At 37.9% G+C, this 21657-nt stretch overlaps 1 protein-coding gene across 2 annotated transcripts in view; it reads left to right on the top strand.

Annotated features, from left to right (window-relative positions):
* LOC137423834 (uncharacterized) overlaps positions 1-21449 on the top strand; it is a 141793-nt gene extending 120344 nt beyond the window's left edge. For both annotated transcript variants that reach the window (XM_068111377.2, XM_068111376.2), the window contains 2 exons: positions 18221-18353; positions 20785-21449. In XM_068111377.2, the coding sequence (XP_067967478.2) occupies positions 18221-18353; positions 20785-20892 (241 nt within the window). In that variant the 3' untranslated portion in view covers positions 20893-21449. The remainder of the gene's footprint in view (positions 1-18220; positions 18354-20784) is intronic.
* The last annotated feature ends 208 nt before the right edge of the window (positions 21450-21657 follow it).

Here is a 21657-nt window from a genome sequence, read left to right as displayed (position 1 = left end):
GCGTTTAGTTTAAGTAAAGTTATATACATAAAACGAGTTGAAAAGCTCAAAGGTATTTTACTTTAAGTAAAGTTATATACATAAAACGAGTTGAAAAACTCAAAGGTGTTTTACTTTAAGTAAAGTTATATACATAAAACGAGTTGAAAAGCTCAAAGGTGTTTACTTTAAGCACAGTTTCATCTTTTAAAAAGCCTCTAAAAAAGGCACTTTGTTTTAAGTATAATTTTACTATATAAATATGATAAATTCTGAAGGATATTTAGAATTTCCAGACTCTCCATATGATAAATTAGAGAATTGTCCGGCTTGTGGTAGAGTGGGGCTTAATACAGAATCAGAAGCATATAAACAATGTATTTTCTGTGATTATCTTCTAATTAATGATAATAAAAAATATAGAAAAATATATAACTCTTTTAAATTAGAACCAAAAATGAATTACTTTACAAGATTAATAAGAGAGATGAATGTTAAGTATTATGGGGATAATACACCATTTCTTACAAGGGAAGAGACTATTTGTATTGAGGAAATGTATAAGGGTTTAATGATATTTATTATTCAAAATAATTTTAATGGAAATGTTAATACAAGATACTATATAAACAAAATAATGGATTATTTTGAAATTAAACCTGAACTCAGGATAAAATATAGAGTTTCTCAAAAAACTCAAAAAAAGTTAGATGACTTGTTTTCCAAATATATAAATGAATGATTTTTTACCTGTTTGGGAAAATAAGATAAAATTTAATAACCATAAAAATCTTCCAAATTCATTGAGATGTCTAATAGTCGGTTCAAGCGGATGTGGAAAAACCTGTTTACTTTTAAAGATGCTCCTTAGTCCTAATTTTTTAGATTATGATAATTTAATAATTTTTACAAAGTCAAGTTTTCAACCTGAGTATCAACTACTCTCACAGGGTTTTAATGCGGGTCTTAAAAAGGAAGACATTATCGGTTTATTTAAACTTCAAAACAAACTAAATGATTATAATATTGATGATATAATACAATTATTTTGTGATACACAGAAATCAAAATCAAAACTAAAACCCATAACTTGTATTCTCAGTGATAATACGGATGATATACCTTCACCTCAAGATTTAGATAAATCAAAAAAGAACCTCGTTATCTTTGATGATTGTGTTAATGAGAGAAACCAAACAGTAATGGATAGCTACTATACAAGAGGGAGACATTCTTCTTGTAATTGTATTTATCTTAGTCAGTCATATTTTCAACTCCCTCGGCGCTCAATAAGAAACAATGCTAATACTTTTATTTTATTTAAGTTAAATTCAATAGATACAAATAATTTTTGGAGAGATAATTGTTCTACATTACGTAGTAAGAAGGAATTTGAAAATAATATGAAACACACGATCGGAAAATATAAATATATTGTTGTGAAACAAGATGAGATACTAAATGATATTTTTCAATAAATAAATACAGAAAATGAATACCGAAGAAAGAGTAAGAAAGTTTAAAGAACATCAAGAGTTGCTTTCAAAAGTTGTAAAGCAACAGGAAGACATAAAGAAGAAAAGGAGACAGAAACTAACTGGTGAAGAAGCCTTTGAAAGAAAACAAGAGAAATTTTTTAAACCACTTTTAAAAACTCAACAAACGATTTCACCTACAGTTCCCATGGTAGAATTTACTCCAAAAAAATTTCAAATGCTCAAAGATTTTAGTCAAATGACAGAGCAAGAACTTGGAGAATTAGAATATGATGATGAAGGATTATTTCGGCATCTTGAGAAGGTAAATAAACTTTCCAATTATATTGTAGAAGCTCTTCAAAACAATGAATATTTGAAGGGTTCAAAAACCAGAGCAGGTCTCATTCCAACAGAAGAACCAGCACAGTTCCATCTTGTGAAAGAAAAGTTATTGATATTTAATGATAAATTGGTGTTCTTAAGTTCTGACCAACCAAATGTTGAATTAACCCCAAGATTAATGTTTCTTCTAACAAAAGATGGACATTCTAATTCACCTTATTTTGATGAACCGCTTGAAATGGAAAGAGAGGAAGATAGAGAGTATATTGAGTTGCTAAACACACTTGATTATGGAGTTTCTGTTGCTGGTAAAAGTAAGAAGAATGAGAAGGAGAAACATATTATTGATGCTTTAAGTAAGCTTGGTTCGGGTGTTAGTTTTCTTCCAAATGACCCATCACAATTAGTTAATAGGTTATTATTGTTGTTAGGTAGTAAGAAGGCTGGAAACAACAATTGTTTTAATGAAGCATCCGCCATTTTAGATCAGTTGATGAATATGAAAATAATTAATAAATGTCAATACAAAGATATTTTATTAGATATTAAATAAGATGAGAAGCACAATTCTTAGTTTTAATTTCACAACGAGTGATTACACAGCTTCATTCCCTTACCCACTACAACTTGACCCCAAAAAAGAATATGAGGCTTCTTTGTTGTCAATGGAGACTTATAATACCTTGTTTAATATCACAGAGAAAAACAACAAGTTTAGTTATAATCCAGGAAGTGGATATAAAACTATAACCGTTTCACCCGGTGCTTACGAGATTTCTCAAATATCTTCAGAAGTCTCTCGCCTTATGAAAGAAAAAGGTGATGAACCAAAAAATATTGTAATAGATATTCAAAAACACACTTCAAAATCAACTATTAAACTTAAAAATAATTATAAAGTTGATTTCACCATTGAAAAATCGTTTAGAGAGCTATTGGGTTTCTCTTCAAAAAAGGTTGAAACTAACGGGACGTCTTACAGTGATAATGTCATTCAAATATCCTCCGGTATAAATTCAGTATTAATTCATTGTGATTTGATTGATGGTGCTTATAACGATGGAATAAGAACAAATACAATATTTTCATTCAGCGCATACTCAACCCCGATTGGTTATAAATTTAATATGGAACCAAAAAATCTTGTCTATTTACCTGTGTCAGGAAAAACCATATACAGAGTAAATTTTAGGATAACCGACCAAGATAATCGTATGATATCCTTTAATGATGAAATTATATCCATCAGAATTCACCTATGTGAAGTTTTTCAATAAATAAATAATGGTTATTGTGAGAAAACACGAGTTGGGAAAATATAAAATAATTACAGGGGATGGGATGTTCCTTTCACCATACTATAAGGGTGAAGGTATGTTTCTTGGGAGAGGATACTATAAACCAAAGAGACAACGGGGTGTGGGACATCAATTTAGAAATAAAGGAGATGGGATAATTGATACTCTAATGGGTATTGGTTCAACCATCCTTAAACATAAAGACCTAATTGGTTCAACTGCTTCTGCCGTGGGCTCAGTTGCGGGTGCTATAAAGAGTATAAAAGATGCTCAAAAGGAGTCTCATAAATTACAAGCAATCAAAGAAATTAAAAAAGGTAAAACTCAACTATCTTCACAAGAACGACAAAAAATCATTAAAATACTTGGGTCAGGGTTTCAACAATTTTAATGCTATATAAATACAAGTATGGAAGCGATTGATAGTATCTATGATTTGGATGATACGATTATCATTTCAAACTCCACTAAAAAGGAAGACTATTTTAAGGTAAATGCTATAACAGGAACAGACTGGAATTCAAACGGAACAAAAAGTTTTGAAATAAATAATCAACAAACTTACTTGAATATAGCTGATAGTTTCTTGCTGTGTAAATTTAAATTCACTAAGGCTGCGAATAATACTAATGCTACACTCGTAAATGATTTCTTCTGGAAAATGTTTGACAGTGTCCGCCTGTATATTGGAACACAAGAGGTTGAAGCGGTTGATTATGTCTCTGCTACATCTGAAATGATGAAATTTACACTATATTCGTTTAGTGATAGAATGGGTAAGGGAGCTGTTGAAGGTTTTATTCCTGATATGTCAACAGGAACAAACGCAGACCCTGGTTATAGTCAAAGGAAGTCAATGTATAATGATGACGCAAAAGCAGAGAATAGTTTTACGGTAGCAGTACCTCTGAAAGGTATATTTGGATTTTGTGATTATGATAAAGTTTTGTATGGGCTTAAAATTAGATTTCAACTACAAAGGAATGATAATGTAAATAGGTTGCTTTTTGGGGTTGAAAATGCTTTTGGCGACAATAATAAATTTGTTATTAATGATTTGTGTTGGTATATTAGTGAATATACTCCTAATCTTAAAACGGAAGAGATGTTAAATAGAAGACTTAACTCAAAGAAACCGCTAAATGTATCATACCTTAAAAGAAGATGTCAACACGTTAAACTGGAACACACTACCTACACTTGGAATTTGGGTGTTCTTGAAGGAAAGCCACGATACCTATGGCTCATTTTTAAGAAACCAGATGGAGAGGACGGTACTAATAAGAATAATGCCCTGAGTGATAATGCTAAGGTGAAACAACTTCGGGTTTCTCTTGATGGGACATTTTATCCGCGAGATAGATTGGAAATTGATTGGGAAAAAAATGATTATGCGGAAGCCTACAAGTCTTACCAAAAGGTGTGTGAAAGCAACGGTAATAATGAACCTATTTTGGATATGGTTGCGTTTCAAAAACTTTATACAATCTACACAATTGACCTGAGTTCTCAAAAGGAAACTATAAAGTCTAATAGAGTGGATACTTCTCTATACATTGAAAGAGGAGAGAATGAAGAAGTTGATGCTTATTGTTTGCTTTTGGAGGAAACAGAATTACAGATTAATACAGATAATGGTGTTATGATTAATATCACATAGGTTTTTTCTCATAAATAAATGGTAGGGGTATATGTTAATCAAATCAATCTTGATAAATTAACATCTTGTATTCAAAATCAAAAGCCTTGTATTATTAATGTTAATACATTTCAAAGAAAAGGAGCTGTAAGAATTGATGTTTTACTCACAAGAGAGCAGGTGAAAACACTAAATGATGTTGGATCACTTAAAATTAAAATGACAAAACCTATGTTAAAGAAATATTCAATAGACGAGTCAAGAGGAGGATTTCTCCCATTTCTAATTCCTTTATTTGCTGGTTTAAGTGCGGCGGGAGCATTGACTGGTGGTATTTCAGCAGCGATAAAAACTGCTAACGAAAGGAAGGCACAACTAAAAGCTCAAAAAGAATTGGAAAGACATAACAAGGAGTTGGAGAAACAAATTAGTGGAAGTGGTGTAATTGTAGATTTTGCTCAAAAACTTGAAAGTCTACCTGATAAAGCTAGATTGTTAGTTGGAGATATGCTTTCCTCTATCGCTCAAGCGGGTGTTAAACTAACTAAACGGGGTAATGGATTGTATCTTTCTCATAAATAAATGGATAAATGGTTTAAACAATTTGGAAAGAATACAACGTCAAATATAGAACTCGCTAAGTATTGTAAAACACTAAAAATTGATAATGTGGTTATTTGTATGAGAGATGAATTAATACATATAAATAAGAATACAAAGAATATTATTATGAATTTAGACACACAGAATGGTTCTCATTGGGTTTGTATTCATAATAGTCAGGATAAATATTATTTTGATAGTTATGGTATGCCACCACCTGTTGAAGTAATACAATTCTTACAGAATGGTGTTTATCAAACATTTCAAGTTCAAGAAATTAATTCTAAATGTTGTGGTCAATTATGTTTATATGTATTATTTAAACTCAACAATAATGAAAATTTTTATGATATCATTTTTAATCTAATATAAATGACTTATGTTGGAAAAGATGGTTCTATCTTTGGAAAATCCTCTCAGGATATTGATTTATCAAATTATTATACAAAGGCACAGGCTGAACGACAAAAATATAGTGTAAGTAAAAATATTAATATGAAGAATACTTATAAATTAATCAATTATCCAAACCCTACAGATGCGAATGACTTAATTAGATTAAGTGATTTATCACAATATATATTTTTAAAGAAAACAGCACGTTTTGTTAAACAAGTAAAATTTACAACCACAACACCTGGTTATACTGACCATACACCTTTCCTCATTGAATTTAACTACCTGCTTACAATTGAATTTTATAAAGAAGGACATTTAGTTAATATGCGAATTAATAAATGGGGGTATGATATGCCTGATTTAGGGTATAATTGGTCTTTTTCAATAAACATAGAAGACCTACATGATTTAAATCAGTCTCGTAAAGAAGAATATTATCCACTTGGTGAAGATAAGGATTTATGTGGAAGTACAATTAGCAAACAACAAATACGTGATTTTAAGAAAAGAAAAATATATGATAGTATAGCGATGGTTCGCATGACAAAGAAGGAAGGTAATGAGATAAGGATAGAAAGCCGAGGAATACAAACCGATTTGGTAGTGGGAAGATGGGGTGGTATTACCTGTCATAATATTAATCTCACATATATTTCTGATACATAAATGGCAGGAAGAAGACTACAAGAGAATTATAATTTTTGTATTCAAGGATACCTACAAGAAAAGGGTGCTCGGTATTACATACCTTATGATTTGGAGCATATACATGGGAATTTTGTCATTAAAAACTGGCCTTATACTGATATTGTTAAACCCACAAATAGAGACTTGTTTAAAATATTAAATAAAAATGAACTTCTCAAAGTTATGAAATATAAAACTCTTTTAGAAATCGTCAACAAATCTTATTGGTATCCTATTATGAGAAAAATAATTATAGATACAAGAATATCTCAAAATCCAGATGAGTATATGTATAATATTCTTTGGGGTTCAAACTCAAGGGTAGCAAGGGATGAGGAAGGAGTTGAAGAAGAGAAGGAGGAAGGAGTTGAAGAAGAGAAGGAGGAAAGAGAGAAGGAGGAGAAGGGGGAAAGGGAGAAGGAGGAGAGGGAGGAAAAGGAGAAGGAGGAGAAGGATGAAAGGGAGAAAAAGGAGAAGGAGGAGAGGGAGGAAAGGGAGAAAAAGGAGGAGGATGAGAGGGAGGAAAAATATAAAAATATGACCATTCCTGAGATTAATGAAAGATTGAAGGTATTACGACAAATAAATAAATCTCAACGCACTGAAGAGGAAAATAAAGAATTAATGACTCTTCCGAACTTATTGGTTTTTAAATTTGCTATAATGAATTCAGAGCGCAGATATACAACATATAGTTGATGATGTTGGTGTTATTGACTTTAGTTAGTTTTATTTGTAAATAAATGGAGGAGAGAGTGAAGTCATTTCTAAGGATTCTTTATGTTTTAAAAATCAAGATAGAAATGTATATGTTGAAAACCAAAAAGGTTTTGGCACTATGTAGAACTTTTTCTCATAAATAAATATGAGTTATTGTCTCAAATGTAAAAAGAAAACTAAATCTAAAAATATCTCTTATGTTAAAGCTAAAAATAATAGAGTTTATCAAAAAGGAATATGTCAAGTGTGTGGTTCTAAAAAGTGTCAATTCATCTCTCCTAAAAGTGGAGGAGACATACAAAAGTTTTTGTCAGGTAGCAAATTTACAACAACTGGAATTCCAGGGGAATTACACCTTCCAGGGTATTCTTTCTGTGGCCCAGGAACAAACTTGGATAAAAGATTAGATGAGGCTGACAATCCTAAACCTTGGTCTAAACCTACAAATAGGGTTGATGAAGTGTGTATGAAGCATGATATTGCTTATGGGAAAACCACTACATTGACTGAAAAACATAAAGCCGACAGAGAAATGTTGTATAATTTGTCTTTGATACAAAATCCAACGTTGAGAGAGAAAGTTGATAGGTTTATTGTGAGAAATTTGATAAATGCTAAATTGAAACTTGGCCTTGGTTATTCACCCTCAAAAAACTATTAGGCTCTCATGATGTCATCAAGACTGAGGAGCTTTTGGCTGATGAATTACATAAACCTATAATCACAAAGTTTAAAAGAAGGAAAGTTTATTCTAAATACACCGACCACATATGGTCCGCTGATTTAATCGAACTAAAAAATGATAAGGGATACAAGTATGCTTTAACCGTTATTGATTTGAGGAGTAGATTTGCTTGGGTTGTTCCTTTGAAAAACAAGAGAGGTTATACTCTGAAGTTAGCCTTCCAACAGATATTTAATAAAAGTAAAAGAAAACCAAAGAAACTGTGGACCGATGAGGGAACAGAGTTCTATAACAAAATATTTATGAAATTTCTTAAGGGGGAGGGTATTAAATTATACAGCACCTTTAATGAAGGAAAAGCAGTTGTTATTGAGCGTTTTAATCGTACTTTAAAAGAGAAATTATATAAAAAATTCACACAACTCGGTTCCCAAAAATGGGTGTATTTTATTCAGGATATTGTAGATAATTACAATAATACAGTTCATTCATCAACAAAATCAAAACCATCAGAAACATTTACAAAATTAGAATATGAAAAGGAGATTAATTTGAGAAAGCCCAAGTTCAAAGTTGGTGATATTGTAAGAATATACAGATGGAAAAGTCATTTTGAGAAAGGTTATACAAAGAGATGGACTAATGAATTATTCAAAATCGTTGATGTAATGGATACTATGCCTTGGACTTACAAATTATATGATATGAATTGGGAAGAAATCTTGGGTTCATTTTACTCACAAGAATTACAAAAAACAAAACTGATAATTCATTAAACAACAACCATCCATACTTTCATCCACCCAGATTAGCTAATTTAATTAGTAGTAATAAAAAAAAAAAAAAAAAAAAAAAAAAAAATCATAAGCCACACCCACACAGACCCCACCCACAAACCCCACCCACACAGACCCCACCCACACAGACCACACCCACACAGACCACACCCACACAGACCCCGCCCACACATAAGAAAGCATTGGGGGCTTTTGATGATAAGAGGTTTATTTTAGAAAATGGAATTGATCGTCTCCCTTATGGTTATATAAGTATATAAGATATATATATATATAAGTGATAAGTTAAAAAGGGGGGTTAGGGATTTTAACGGGCTACCGCCACCTTTTTTACTATTATATAAATGATAGAACCAAGTATCAACCAGACTAAAGAGTGGAGGTGTAATCAACCTTGGTATATAAATGGAAAACATAACGAATGTGAAAAATATCAGATTCAAGAGGTTGAGAGAATCACTGGTCAGAAGGTTCTCAAGACGGATAAACGTATTCATTTGTTAAGTGGGGTAATGGAGGGTGGGAAGAAAAATATATTAGAGTGGAGTGAGAACTTTAATGGTTATCAATCGGATAATAAATATTATAATTTTAAAATGGTATGTGGGAGAGGAGGAGGTCAAACAAGAACCCTCCGTGAAACATACCACTTTATACTTTCACAACAAAAGGTTAAGGAACCTGTATACTTTATAAATATACTTGATGGGGATGAGTTCTATAGGAGAATGGAACTCTTAAAAAAGTTAGAAAGAGATAATATATTTATAGGCTCATTAGCAGAGTGGTCTAAGGAACTACATTAAGGGGGTAGTGGGGGGAATAGGGTAAAAATTACATGGAAGTGAGAATGATCATAGGTTCATAAGGCTAGAAGGATTATAGGTTCATAAAGGAAGAAAATCATAGGTTCATAAGGCTAGAAGGATTATAGGTTCATAAGGTGAGAAGGATTATAGGTTCATAGAGGCCTAGAGGGAGACATAGAGGTGTTTATGGTTTTTGAAAAAGACAGGGGGGTAAATGACATTAGATAGGGATTTCCCATGTTAAACGGAGGTGTCCCAGAAGCAACATTTATCATCTACTGATGACTATGTTAAAGCTCCTCTTCATGTCATCCATTTAAAGTCTGATTTGGCATCAGGACCAGTCACTGTGGGGTTACAAGCCACTCTTCCTGTAGAGGGAATCTCTTTTATTATCGGGAATGATTTGGCCGGTGGTTGAGTTTCTGTTAATCCGATGTTGGTTGAAAAGCCCAGTAGGGAAAATAACACAGCACAGTTAGAGCACGAGATTCCGGGTATCTTTCCATCCTGTGCCGTGACTCGTGCTATGGGTAGGAAGTGCTCTGAAGAGGAGAAGGAAGGCGATGTGGATTTGGGTTCTATAGAGATATTGGAGGAAAAGTCTGGAAGAGGTAATAGGAAAGGGAGTGACATCAAGGAACTTTTTTCTTTTTTTTCCTTTTTTTGTATACCAAATCGAGGCTCGTGAAAGAGCGAAAAGGAAAAGAAAAGAAAAAGAACTGAAGGAAAAGATGGCATCTGCACCAAAAGAGGAAATGGAGTGTCCGTCAGAGACATCTGGGAACGAGGCTGAACAAACGGTGTTGGTCCGAAAGAGACTTGTTGAAGAACAACACAGAGTTTCGGAGCTCCGGAGTTTGATTAATAAAGCCGTTACAGAGGAAGAGGCTATGAAAATACCTGTTGGTTACTTCATGAAAGGGGAAATACTCATGAGAAAATGGAGACCACCGGAGGTGCCAGCGAACGATGAGTGGAAAATTCATTACCAAGTTGTGGTGCCACCGCCGTACCAGAAGGAGATATTGAGTTTGGCACATGAGACACCTTTGGCCGGGCACCTTGGAGTAAACAAGACATGTGACAGAATTTTGGTACATTTTTTCTGGCCAGGATTGCGACGTGATGTCGCTGAGTTCTGTAAATCTTGCCACTCTTGCAGCTGGTGGGAAAACCTAATCAGAAAGTCCCATCCGCACCTTTAAAACCAATTCCAGCTTTTGAAGAGCCATTCAGCCGAGTCATTATTGACTGTGTCGGCCCTTTACCTAAAACTAAGGCTGGACATCAGTATTTGTTGACCATCATGTGCGCTTCCACGAGGTTCCCAGAAGCAGTGCCTCTTAGAAAAATTACTGCGGCAGTTATTGCGAAGGCCTTGATTAAATTTTTCACTTTGGTTGGCCTACCTAAGGTCATCCAGTCTGATCAGGGTTCCAATTTCATGTCAACGCTTTTTCAGCAAGTGGTACACCTGTTGGGAGTGGAGCAAGTAAGATCAAGTACTTACCATCCCGAGAGCCAAGGGGCCTTGGAAAGGTTTCACCAGACATTGAAGAATATGATCAGAACGTATTCTTTTGAATGTGACAAGGATTGGGATGAAGGAATACCCTTATTGTTGTTTGCTACGAGGGAATCCGTTCAGGAGACATTGGGATTCAGTGCTTTTGAACTTGTGTTTGGACATGCAGTTCGAGGAACATTGAAATTGGTGAAAGAACAGTGGCTACAGGAGGAGTCACAGTCAACAGTGGTGGAGTATGTGTCAACGGTTCGGCACAAATTGGCAAAGGCTTGTGAAGTTGCGAGAAGAAACTTGAAAGTGACACAGGATAAAATGAAAGTGAGACATGACAATAAATCTCAGATAAGAAATTTCAGTCCTGAGGACCGAGTGTTAGTGTTGCTTCCTGTTCCAGGTCAGCCACTACAGGCTAGGTATTTTGGTCCCTATGAAATCGAAAGGAGGGTTAATGAAACAGATTACGTGGTGACAACTCCCGACCGACGGAAAAAGCGGCAGCTGTGTCATGTCAACCGACTGAAGAAATATTATGAGAGGAAGCCTGTGGAAAAAATGGTTCCTGTCTCACCTGTCGTGCCTGTAGTCGGGGTGCAAGAGAATCCAGAGGTTGAGGCCGGTGTGAAGTTTGATAACATTGATGACCAGGCTTGTCCCAGATTGACGAACACGGAAGTGTTGAGCAATTTAGATGAGAAACTAGGTCATTTGACGAGGGAACAACAAGGACAACTATCCAGCCTAATTTTTGATTTTGCACATTTGTTCACAGATGTACCTGGTCGTACTGACCTTGTATATCATGATATTGAGGTGGGGGAAGCCACTCCTGTGAAACAACACCCCTATCCGATGAACCCTGTGAAGATGGAGTATCTTCGGAAGGAGGTTCAGTGTATGTTGGAGAATGACATCATCGAACCAAGCAGCAGTGAATGGAGCTCACCATGTGTGTTGGTTCCAAAACCCGATGGCAGTTTTCGCTGTTGTACGGATTTAAAACGGGTTAATGCAGTGACCAAGACAGACTCATATCCCATCCCAAGGATTGATGACTATTGATAGAATAGGCCCAGTTAAATATGTAACTAAATTTGACTTGCTGAAAGGGTATTGGCAGATTCCTCTTACTGATAGAGCCAAGGAAATCTCGGCTTTAGTCACACCAAATGGGTTGTATCAGTACAAGGTTCTTCCCTTTGGATTGAAAAACGGGCCTGCTACATTTCAACGGCTGATTAATAAGCTCATTGCAGACCTTGAGGGGGTGGAGGCTTATCTGGATGATGTCATCATCCACACCATGACCATGGAAGATCATATTAAACAAATTCATGCATTTTTCAAGAAACTTACCGAGGCAGGGTTGACCATCAACTTATCTAAGAGCGAGTTTATAAAAGCACAGGTGGTGTTCCTAGGCCATGCAGTAGGTCAGGGTCAGGTGCAACCGGTGACAGCCAAGATAGAAGCCATTGATTACTTCCAAGTTCCAAAAGGGAAGAAGGAGCTTATGAGATTCTTGGGTATGGCTGTTTGGTACCGGCGGTTCTGCAGGAATTTTTCTGATGTGGTAGCCCCTTTAACGAATTTGCTGAGGAAAGAGACCAAGTTTATTTGGGATGACAAATGTCAAGCTGCCTTTGCCCACGTCAAAGCGATATTAATGAGCTCTCCTGTCCTAGCAGCCCCGGATTTTCAAGCACCTTTCAAGTTGGCCATTGATGCAAGTGATGTGGGGGCTGGGGCAGTTCTATTACAGGAAGATGAGGATGGAGTGGATCACCTGGTGTGCTACTATTCCAAAAAGTTTAACAAACATCAGGCAAATTATGCCCCTGTGGAAAAAGAGACCCTGCTCTCCTGCTAGCGCTTCAATATTATGAGGTGTATCTGGGAACTACTACCCTTCCTATAAAAGTCTTCACTGATCACAACCCCTTAACCTTCATTCAGAAAATGAAAAATAAAAATCAGAGGTTGATGAGATGCAGTTTGGCTTTGCAGGAGTTCAACTTGGAAATTGAGCATGTAAAGGGCAGGGACAATGTCTTTGCTGATGCTTTATCCAGAGTGAACTAACTTTGGAAATTCCTGTAGGTTGTTTGGAAGTTTCGTTGCTTTCTTCTGGGGAATATTAATTATTGTTGCTCATGCGAATTGATCATTTGGGGGTGAGTTTTACTTGTTTGTTAAAAAGGGTTTTTGCATGCAAAGAAAGTTTTTACTATGTTCAAACTTTCTTTCTTGAGTGTGGGGAGTGTTACGGATTTGTCACTTCCGTCGTTGTGGTTTTCATCCACTGTAAGCATTTTTGGTTCCATGTACTATTATTGTTATCGTTTAAGTGAAATGGAGATAACTGTTTGCAAAAGGTGAAAAATTAATGTTTTAAAAGAAACCGGAAACCGGATCGAGAGAAAACCGGAAGACAAAGAGGAGGAAGCAAAAAGCGGAGCAAGGAGGTCGGGAAGAAAAGCCGAGCTGCTTTGAGGTCTCGAGGAGGCGCTGGCAAACGGGGGTCACGAGCGAACTTTGGGTTTCCTGGGAAAGGGATTCCTGCGACAGAGTTGTGATCGCTGTGACAGATAAACCTGCGTGACAGGTTTTACGGTTGATTCCGAAGAGAATCATTGTTGGAGTTCAGGTACGCCTCCAGTACGGGCCCGTCGGCCATTTTGCCTCGCTCCCACCATTTCGCATCACTCCAGCCTTTTCACCTCGCTCCAGCCATTTCACCGCACCCAGCCGTTAGCCTGGTTTGCGTGTGTCACGTGGATTTCAATTATGAATTTGTCGTTCTCCGTTTGGGAGCCGTTGAACATTCATACCCGAAGGTGTGATTTCCCAGTCGCCTTTTGAGGGCACCTTTCTGCCTCTTTGGCAGCGTGACTGTCAGCCGAACTGGATTCTGGTCTCGATACGACATTTTTCTTGCGATCACCGGATCACTGGAGCGTGGATCGACTTTGGCTTGGTGCCGGGACAGAGACTTTGGGAATGTTCTTTTCGCTCACTTGGAGCACAGTGAGTTATATTGTAAGAAACTGATGGTACCATCATAGGAATGATATAATATTTGTTGTACAATTGATTAATATTGTTCTTGTGCTGTTATTCTTGTGTGCCCTTAATACAATACTTGTTTTTTGGTAACAATTGGTGTGGTTTCACCATTGGTCATTGACACACAGAATAACACATCTTTCTTCCGTGACTCCTTTCGGGGCTCTGAGGTATACCGTGACCGGGGTTTGGGGAGGAGCACGTCACTATATATATATATATATATATATATATATATATATATATATATAATTGTTGCGGTCGACTGTCGACCGAAGTACGAGGGACCGGGAGGGTTCCAAATTTATCCCTCTCGACAACAACAATTTGTTGCGGTACGACCGCCGAAGTACGGTACGAGGGGCCGGGAGGGTTCCAAATTTAAGGTGCACATGTCACCGGAGACGGCGATCGAACCCTCACTTTCCCACACCTTCTGAATGCCGAGCGGTTTTGCACGGTGTGGAAAGCAGCCTTACCCCACGAGATTTATCGACCTGAGTCTAGCCAAATTCGGTCCCGGATGATGCTAGGCCAATGGAGAAAAGACGTACCGAACAGGTTGGAAGTAAGAACAAAATGTACAGCCTTTTATTTGGAAGGCACAGAGAAAGAGACGAAGATTTATCTTAACAAATATTACGTAATAATAACCCCGACTTGGCGCCCTCACACTCTGACACACACTCACACACTCACAGGGACAAAGGACACTCTGGTTAAGGGCATGCTGATGTACGTACTGGGATTGCCTCGCAATTGGCCACGTGGTCTGGTGTGTGCAGTTCGGTCCTCACGTGCAGCCTGGACGAGGTCAGGTCCGAAGGACGAACCGCCGCCTCGAAGTTAGCACAGACGAACTTCAGCACAGGCAGATGAACTTCAGCGCAGGTAGATGAACTTCAGCGCAGGTGAGTCTTGTAGAAAGCCAACGCTGGCAGGTCAGCTGGATGGCGCAAGAGATTGGCGCAGAAGCCAAGAACAAGAACACAAAGGCCAAACACGTGTCGTGGGAGATGTGAAAAAGCAAGAGAGTGATGTCGTCCACGAGGCAAAGAGAACAGAGCAGGAGGTCGTCGACGTGGCGAAATTCCAGGCAAAAGAGCATGAAATCGTGATCCGTGTGGGCTTTTCCCAGATCCGCCCACGCCCCTCAAAATGTTCCACAGCCTCCCATTGGCTGAGGTTTGCCGCATCATGGTGAGGTGTTCCCGCCCCTCACTGGTCACGTGGGCCTGTACTTCTGGCCACGCCTTTCTGCACATCTGGTGTTATGGCTTCTCCCAGCCACGCAAAGGTTTGACAACCTGCCTAACAACGCATATTTGGTCTTTTTTTACTACACAATGGGAAGGGCTAATCTTTACATTCGATAAGACATAACTAACTAATGCAGGCTACATGTTGTCGTGCAATTTAACTATAGGGGGTTTGCCTTTATGGCACAACCGCAACACTATATATATATATATATAGATAGATATATATTGTCGCGTTCACCGCCGGGATTAACACCCCTGGGTGACGGATGGCCAATCGAGCTTTAACTCCGAGGCGTACCCAAACTATGGCGGCTCCTTTTACAAGCGCGGAGCTGGAGGGTGACAAGGCTTACCTGCACGGATTTCACCTGGGAGTCCTCCAACCCACGACAGATAAATCAAGACAGACACGAATTGGAAAATGTACAAATAACGGGTTCAATGAAAATAAATGCCAGGGAACAGAACTGTACAGTAAACTAAAATTCCTAAATTGAGACGTCCTCATACGGACTCATGAAACAGACACTGGGATAAATAAATGAAAGCAAAAATGTGTGTGTATGCTTGGTCTGCTTAGTACTGAGCTTTGAGCGGCCCTCGAACCCTGTCGCCCCCCAAACGAGTCCCCGAGTCCTTGCGTGCGAAACGCACGCCTTGGCGCGAAGTCGCGTTCTGCCAGCCGCCCGCGTGAGGCAGCCAAAGCTCTCTCCTCCCGCCGCCCCACGATCCACAAAGCGGCGAGGTCTCTCAGGTGCACATGCCATGGAGCACCGTCGTCACGAAGCCAGCGCCACCGGGATCAGAGAGAAGGATGCGTCCGCCTTCCCCCTGGTCACATGACAGGGGTGATGCGATGTGATTGCGTCTATGATGTCATGGCTTACGGCGGCTAACTCCACACACCGCCATTTTGATTCCTATGCCGTTCAGGCCGAACATATCGTTGAGCCTGTCATATATCACAATCTGTATGCTCTACCTCTACATTTTTCATTCAGTGTGAAACACAAACAAACCGATTGTTGAAATGACCATCAAATATTGAAAGCATAGACGTCACGGGTCTTCCAATGACACAGTATGTATATCACACAGTATGTACAGTCGTGGCCAAAAATATTGGCACCCTTGCACTTTTTTCAAATCACTACAATTTTCTCGAAAAATAAGTTGAAATTGACAAAAGTATTTGGTCTCCACAATTCTTTATTTCACTGTTAATATTACAGAACCTTTGTTTTTGATTCAGAACTTAATAAATCCTTTTAAATCAGAAAACAAAAGAAATGGCATTGACAAAATTATTGACACCCTCGACTTAATATTTGGTAGCACAGACTTTGGACAAAATAACTACAGTCAAGCACTTCCTATAGCCATGAATGAGCTTCCTCCACCTCTCTACTGGCAGTTTGTCCCACTCTTCTTGGGCAAACTGCGGGTGCCTTCTCCCAACTGCTGTTTTCAGATCTCCCCACAGGTGTTCAATGGGATTTCGATCTGGACTCATTGCTGGCCACTTCAGAACAGTCCAGCGTTTTGTCTTAAACCATTCCTGGGTGCTTTTTGAAGTGTTTGGGGTCATTGTCCTGCTGCAAGACCTATGACCTTCGACGGAGACCCAGCATTCTGACACTGGGTTGAACATTGCTCTCGAAAATCTCCTGATAATCTCCTGATTTCATGATGCCATGCACACATTCAAAGTACCCAGTGCTAGATGCAGCACTGCAACCCCAAAATATCACTGAACCTCCTCCATGTTTGACTGTAGGGAAGGTGTTCTTTTCTTTCCAGGCTTCATTTTGTTTTCTGTAAACATAGAGATGATGCACTTTCCCAAAAAAGCTCTAATATGGTCTCATCTGTCCACAGGACATTCTCCCTGAAGGATTTTGGCTTGATCAGGTGTGTTTTGGAAAACTCCCGTCAGGCTTTCTTATGTCTCTGTCTCAGCAGTGGGATCCTCCTGGGTCTCCTACTATAGAACCCCCTTTCTTTTCTCCATGCTCATTGCATAACAGCTCTATAATACATCACAAACAGTGACACAAAACAGCAGAAAGACTCCTTTTCTCTATTCAAACTGGTTGAATGAATGAATGAATGATCGTTTTGAGGCCATTTTTCCCCGCTAAAGCCCTTGCGGGCCCCATGACAATCATGGTTCCCTGTTTGAGGCAATTGTTTTTATGGCCGGATGCCCCTCCTGACGCCAATTCAAACTGGTTGAATGAGTGATTTTTATATTGCAGGTACCTGCAACTCACCACAGGTGAGTTCAATTCCAAAGTAAAGGAGAATCACCTGCTTGATATCGAATTATTTCTAACAACTTCTAAAAGGTGCCAATAATATTGTCCGGGTCATTTTAGGATTTCTGTGTGGAATAAGCTAATATGTAGTCATTTTTCAGCTTTTTTGTTTTGTCCCACTGCAAACCAAAGAAATACAAATGTGGATACCAAAATAATTTTTTATTTGAACAATTTTCTGGAAGAAATGACGCATTATTTGAAAAAAGTGCAAGGGTGCGAATATGTTTGCCCACGACTATGTAATTATACGGTATTAGTTGTTTTTTCTACTCATGAGAAAGCTTGACATAAACAGCTTCATTATGTCTGCTGGACCATGGTCCCATTAGAGCACAGCTTTATTGCATGTTGGAGGGGGATCAATATGTTGCATCCCTCACGGTCTATAACCACTGTGGTGACAGGCCGAATGGTCAGCCTCCATTGGCACATCTGATCGGATATTAATTTGATATCCGTGTCCTTTACTCGCCAAACAACACGCGTAGTGCGTAGTGCATGCGTATACTGTAAGAGGTGCACGTAGCCATTGCATGTAGCGGTAAGAGTTCAATCGCACAGTTTTGCAAACGCCGTCCTGATGAAATGTCTGACGGACTCATTTCAGGAAGAAGAAGAAGACTGTTATCTTGTATCAGGAGAGAGAGAGCATTGGGCTCGCCAAAAGAAAGGAGGTTGAAGACGAGATAATCAAAGAGATTAAAGAAAAGCAAGCACAGAATGAATATGAGGCATGGATGGTGAGTTATTCTGGAATTTATTGTTTTCATTCCCTTTGGCTACCTCCACATTGAAGGTGGGCGGAGGTTATGTTTTCAACTCTGTCTGTCTGTGAGTATGTGAGTTTGTCGATTAATTACGTACTGTTTGAAAGTAAGTTCTGCAGTGAGTACACCTATTACCTTCATGAAACTTCACTAAATGGTAGAGTTCATGGTCCGACAGAATCCTATTTATTTGTGAGGTCAAAAGGTCAACAACCTCTTCAAATTTCTAAAATCCTCAATTTTCATCTGATTGACTTGAAATTTGAATAGGTTTTTCATATTAGCGAACTGAATTCAACCACCAACTATTTATGAGATCAACATAGGCCAAAGGTCAACAACTTAAGGTGGAATTTCTAAAATCTTCAATTTTCATCCGATTGACTTGTAATTTGAAGAGGATTTGCATGTCAGCTTACTGAATTCAACCACCAACTATTTATGAGATCAACATAGGCCAAAGGTCAACAACTTAAGGTGGAATTTCTAAAATCTTCAATTTTCATCCGATTGACTTGTAATTTGAAGAGGATTTGCATGTCAGCTTACTAATTCAACCACCAATTATTTTTGAGGTCAACATAGGCCAAAGGTCAACAACTTAAGGTGGAATTTCTAAAATCTTCAATTTTCATCCGATTGACTTGTAATTTGAAGAGGATTTGCATGTCAGCTTACTGAATTCAACCACCAATTATTTTTGAGGTCAACATAGACCAAAGGTCAACAACTTAAGGTGGAATTTCTAAAATCCTCAATTTTCATCCGATTGACTTGAAATTTGAAGAGGATTTGCATGTCAGCTTACTAATTCAACCACCAATTATTTTTGAGGTCAACATAGGCCAAAGGTCAACAACTTAAGGTGGAATTTCTAAAATCCTCAATTTTCATCCGATTGACTTGAAATTTGAAGAGGATTTGCATGTCAGCTTACTGAATTCAACCACCAATTATTTTTGAGGTCAACATAGGCCAAAGGTCAACAACTTAAGGTGGAATTTCAAAAATCCTCAATTTTCATCCAATTGACTTGAAATTTGAAGAGGATTTGCATGTCAGCTTACTAATTCAACCACCAATTATTTTTGAGGTCAACATAGGCCAAAGGTCAACAACTTAAGGTGGAATTTCTAAAATCCTCAATTTTCATCTGATTGACTTGAAATTTGATTAGGTTTTTCATATTAGCGAACTGAATTCAACCACCAACTATTTATGAGATCAACATAGGCCAAAGGTCAACAACTTAAGGTGGAATTTCTAAAATCTTCAATTTTCATCCGATTGACTTGAAATTTGAAGAGGATTTGCATGTCAGCTTACTAATTCAACCACCAATTATTTTTGAGGTCAACATAGGCCAAAGGTCAACAACTTAAGGTGGAATTTCAAAAATCCTCAATTTTCATCCGATTGACTTGAAATTTGAAGAGGATTTGCATGTCAGCTTACTAATTCAATCACCAATTATTTTTGAGGTCAACATAGGCCAAAGGTCAACAACTTAAGGTGGAATTTCTAAAATCCTCAATTTTCATCCGATTGACTTGTAATTTGAAGAGGATTTGCATGTCAGCTTACTGAATTCAACCACCAATTATTTTTGAGGTCAACATAGGCCAAAGGTCAACAACTTAAGGTGGAATTTCTAAAATCCTCAATTTTCATCCGATTGACTTGTAATTTGAAGAGGATTTGCATGTCAGCTTACTGAATTCAACCACCAATTATTTTTGAGGTCAACATAGGCCAAAGGTCAACAACTTAAGGTGGAATTTCAAAAATCCTCAATTTTCATCCGATTGACTTGAATTTTGAAGAGGATTTGTATGTCAGCTTACTAATTCAACCACCAATTATTTTTGAGGTCAACATAGGCCAAAGGTCAACAACTTAGGTGGAATTTCTAAAATCCTCAATTTTCATCCGATTGACTTGTAATTTGAAGAGGATTTGCATGTCAGCTTACTAATTCAACCACCAATTATTTTTGAGGTCAACATAGGCCAAAGGTCAACAACTTATTTTCGGGATTTCACAACCGTGCACGATATATTTCTTGTTTGTCTATTTTTTTGTCTGTTTGTCTACCCCCAGTTGCCTTTTTGCAGGACATTGAGGCTTTGGGTGAACATATAATGGGAGGATATGAAATGAAGCAGAGTATTGTTTAAAGAGAATTGCACATTGAAGTTGCATCAGTGTTAAAAAATATATATTTAAAATGTTCAAACCTTCAATACTTTTCTCTGCATTATCAACAACACATGTCTCTAGGACTTTCTGTTTTAAATCTATCAAGTGGATTATGACTCTTCCATGCCTTTGGCTTTTGGAGGAACATCACAATCAAATTGTGATGCTGTTTTATGCAAATCCTTGCGATATCTCGTCTTTCCAGGAGAAGAAAGAGAGACAAGAGCTTCTGACTCGGCGGTTGAACAAGAGTCGCTCTTTGCTCGAGCTTGGCGCATCTGCTTGGGTTCCTGCAGGAAGATTAATTCCCTGAGGAAAATGACCCTGAGGCTTACTCAAGTCGTCGATTTCTGTAGTTCATCTCCAATGGACTTGCATCTATTCCCTCAAGAAGCTGAATATTTATCGTAGATATTTGTATGTATTCAAAGAGCAGTGTTTCCCATCGGCATTCCAAACAGGATAGTAGTAGCTTATTCAAAAGTCGGTGTGATTAGATTTGTGATTGTGAAATATGGAGGTCACTGCACAACCCTCTCCCACCATACCTCCTCTCCCCTCCTCACCTCCTACCTCACCACCACCTTTTCCTTATTTCCTTCTTCTCTCTCCCCCACCCCTCAATTAGAGAAACTAAACGACAAAAGGCAACAGACTTTTAAAAAAAACTACCAATGGGTATGGAGAGGTAAGTGAACATATACAAGTAGGAAAGGAAGGAATAACACAAAAACGAGTAACAATGTCCCAATAATGATTGTGTGTAAGAGAGATCTGCATCTTTATCTATACTGTACAAACACCCAAACGATGGGGCTATTGATGTACAGTTGTTTTATGCAAATAAACCAATTCATATTCATACTCAGAGATCGCGGATGTGCATGGGTGAGCACATAAGGTAGTGATGGGCAAAGCTTTTTTTTCTATGCAAAGTCGAGGAAAGGAGAACACACAAACAGCAGGATAGAGGGAGACTTGAAGAAATAAGAGATGTGGGGAAGAATGGGGTGGATAACAGATAGGAAGCATGGGCTGGGGGACAACATGGATTCAGGAAAGAAAAAGAAATGTAAAG

The sequence above is a fragment of the Myxine glutinosa genome, chromosome 3, assembly GCF_964187855.1.
Source record: "Myxine glutinosa chromosome 3, kmMyxGlut1.1, whole genome shotgun sequence".
In the NCBI taxonomy this organism is placed as follows: Eukaryota; Metazoa; Chordata; class Myxini; order Myxiniformes; family Myxinidae; genus Myxine; species Myxine glutinosa.
The sequence above is the reverse complement of the archived record's forward strand: the minus strand, read 5'-3'. Positions and strand labels throughout refer to the sequence as shown.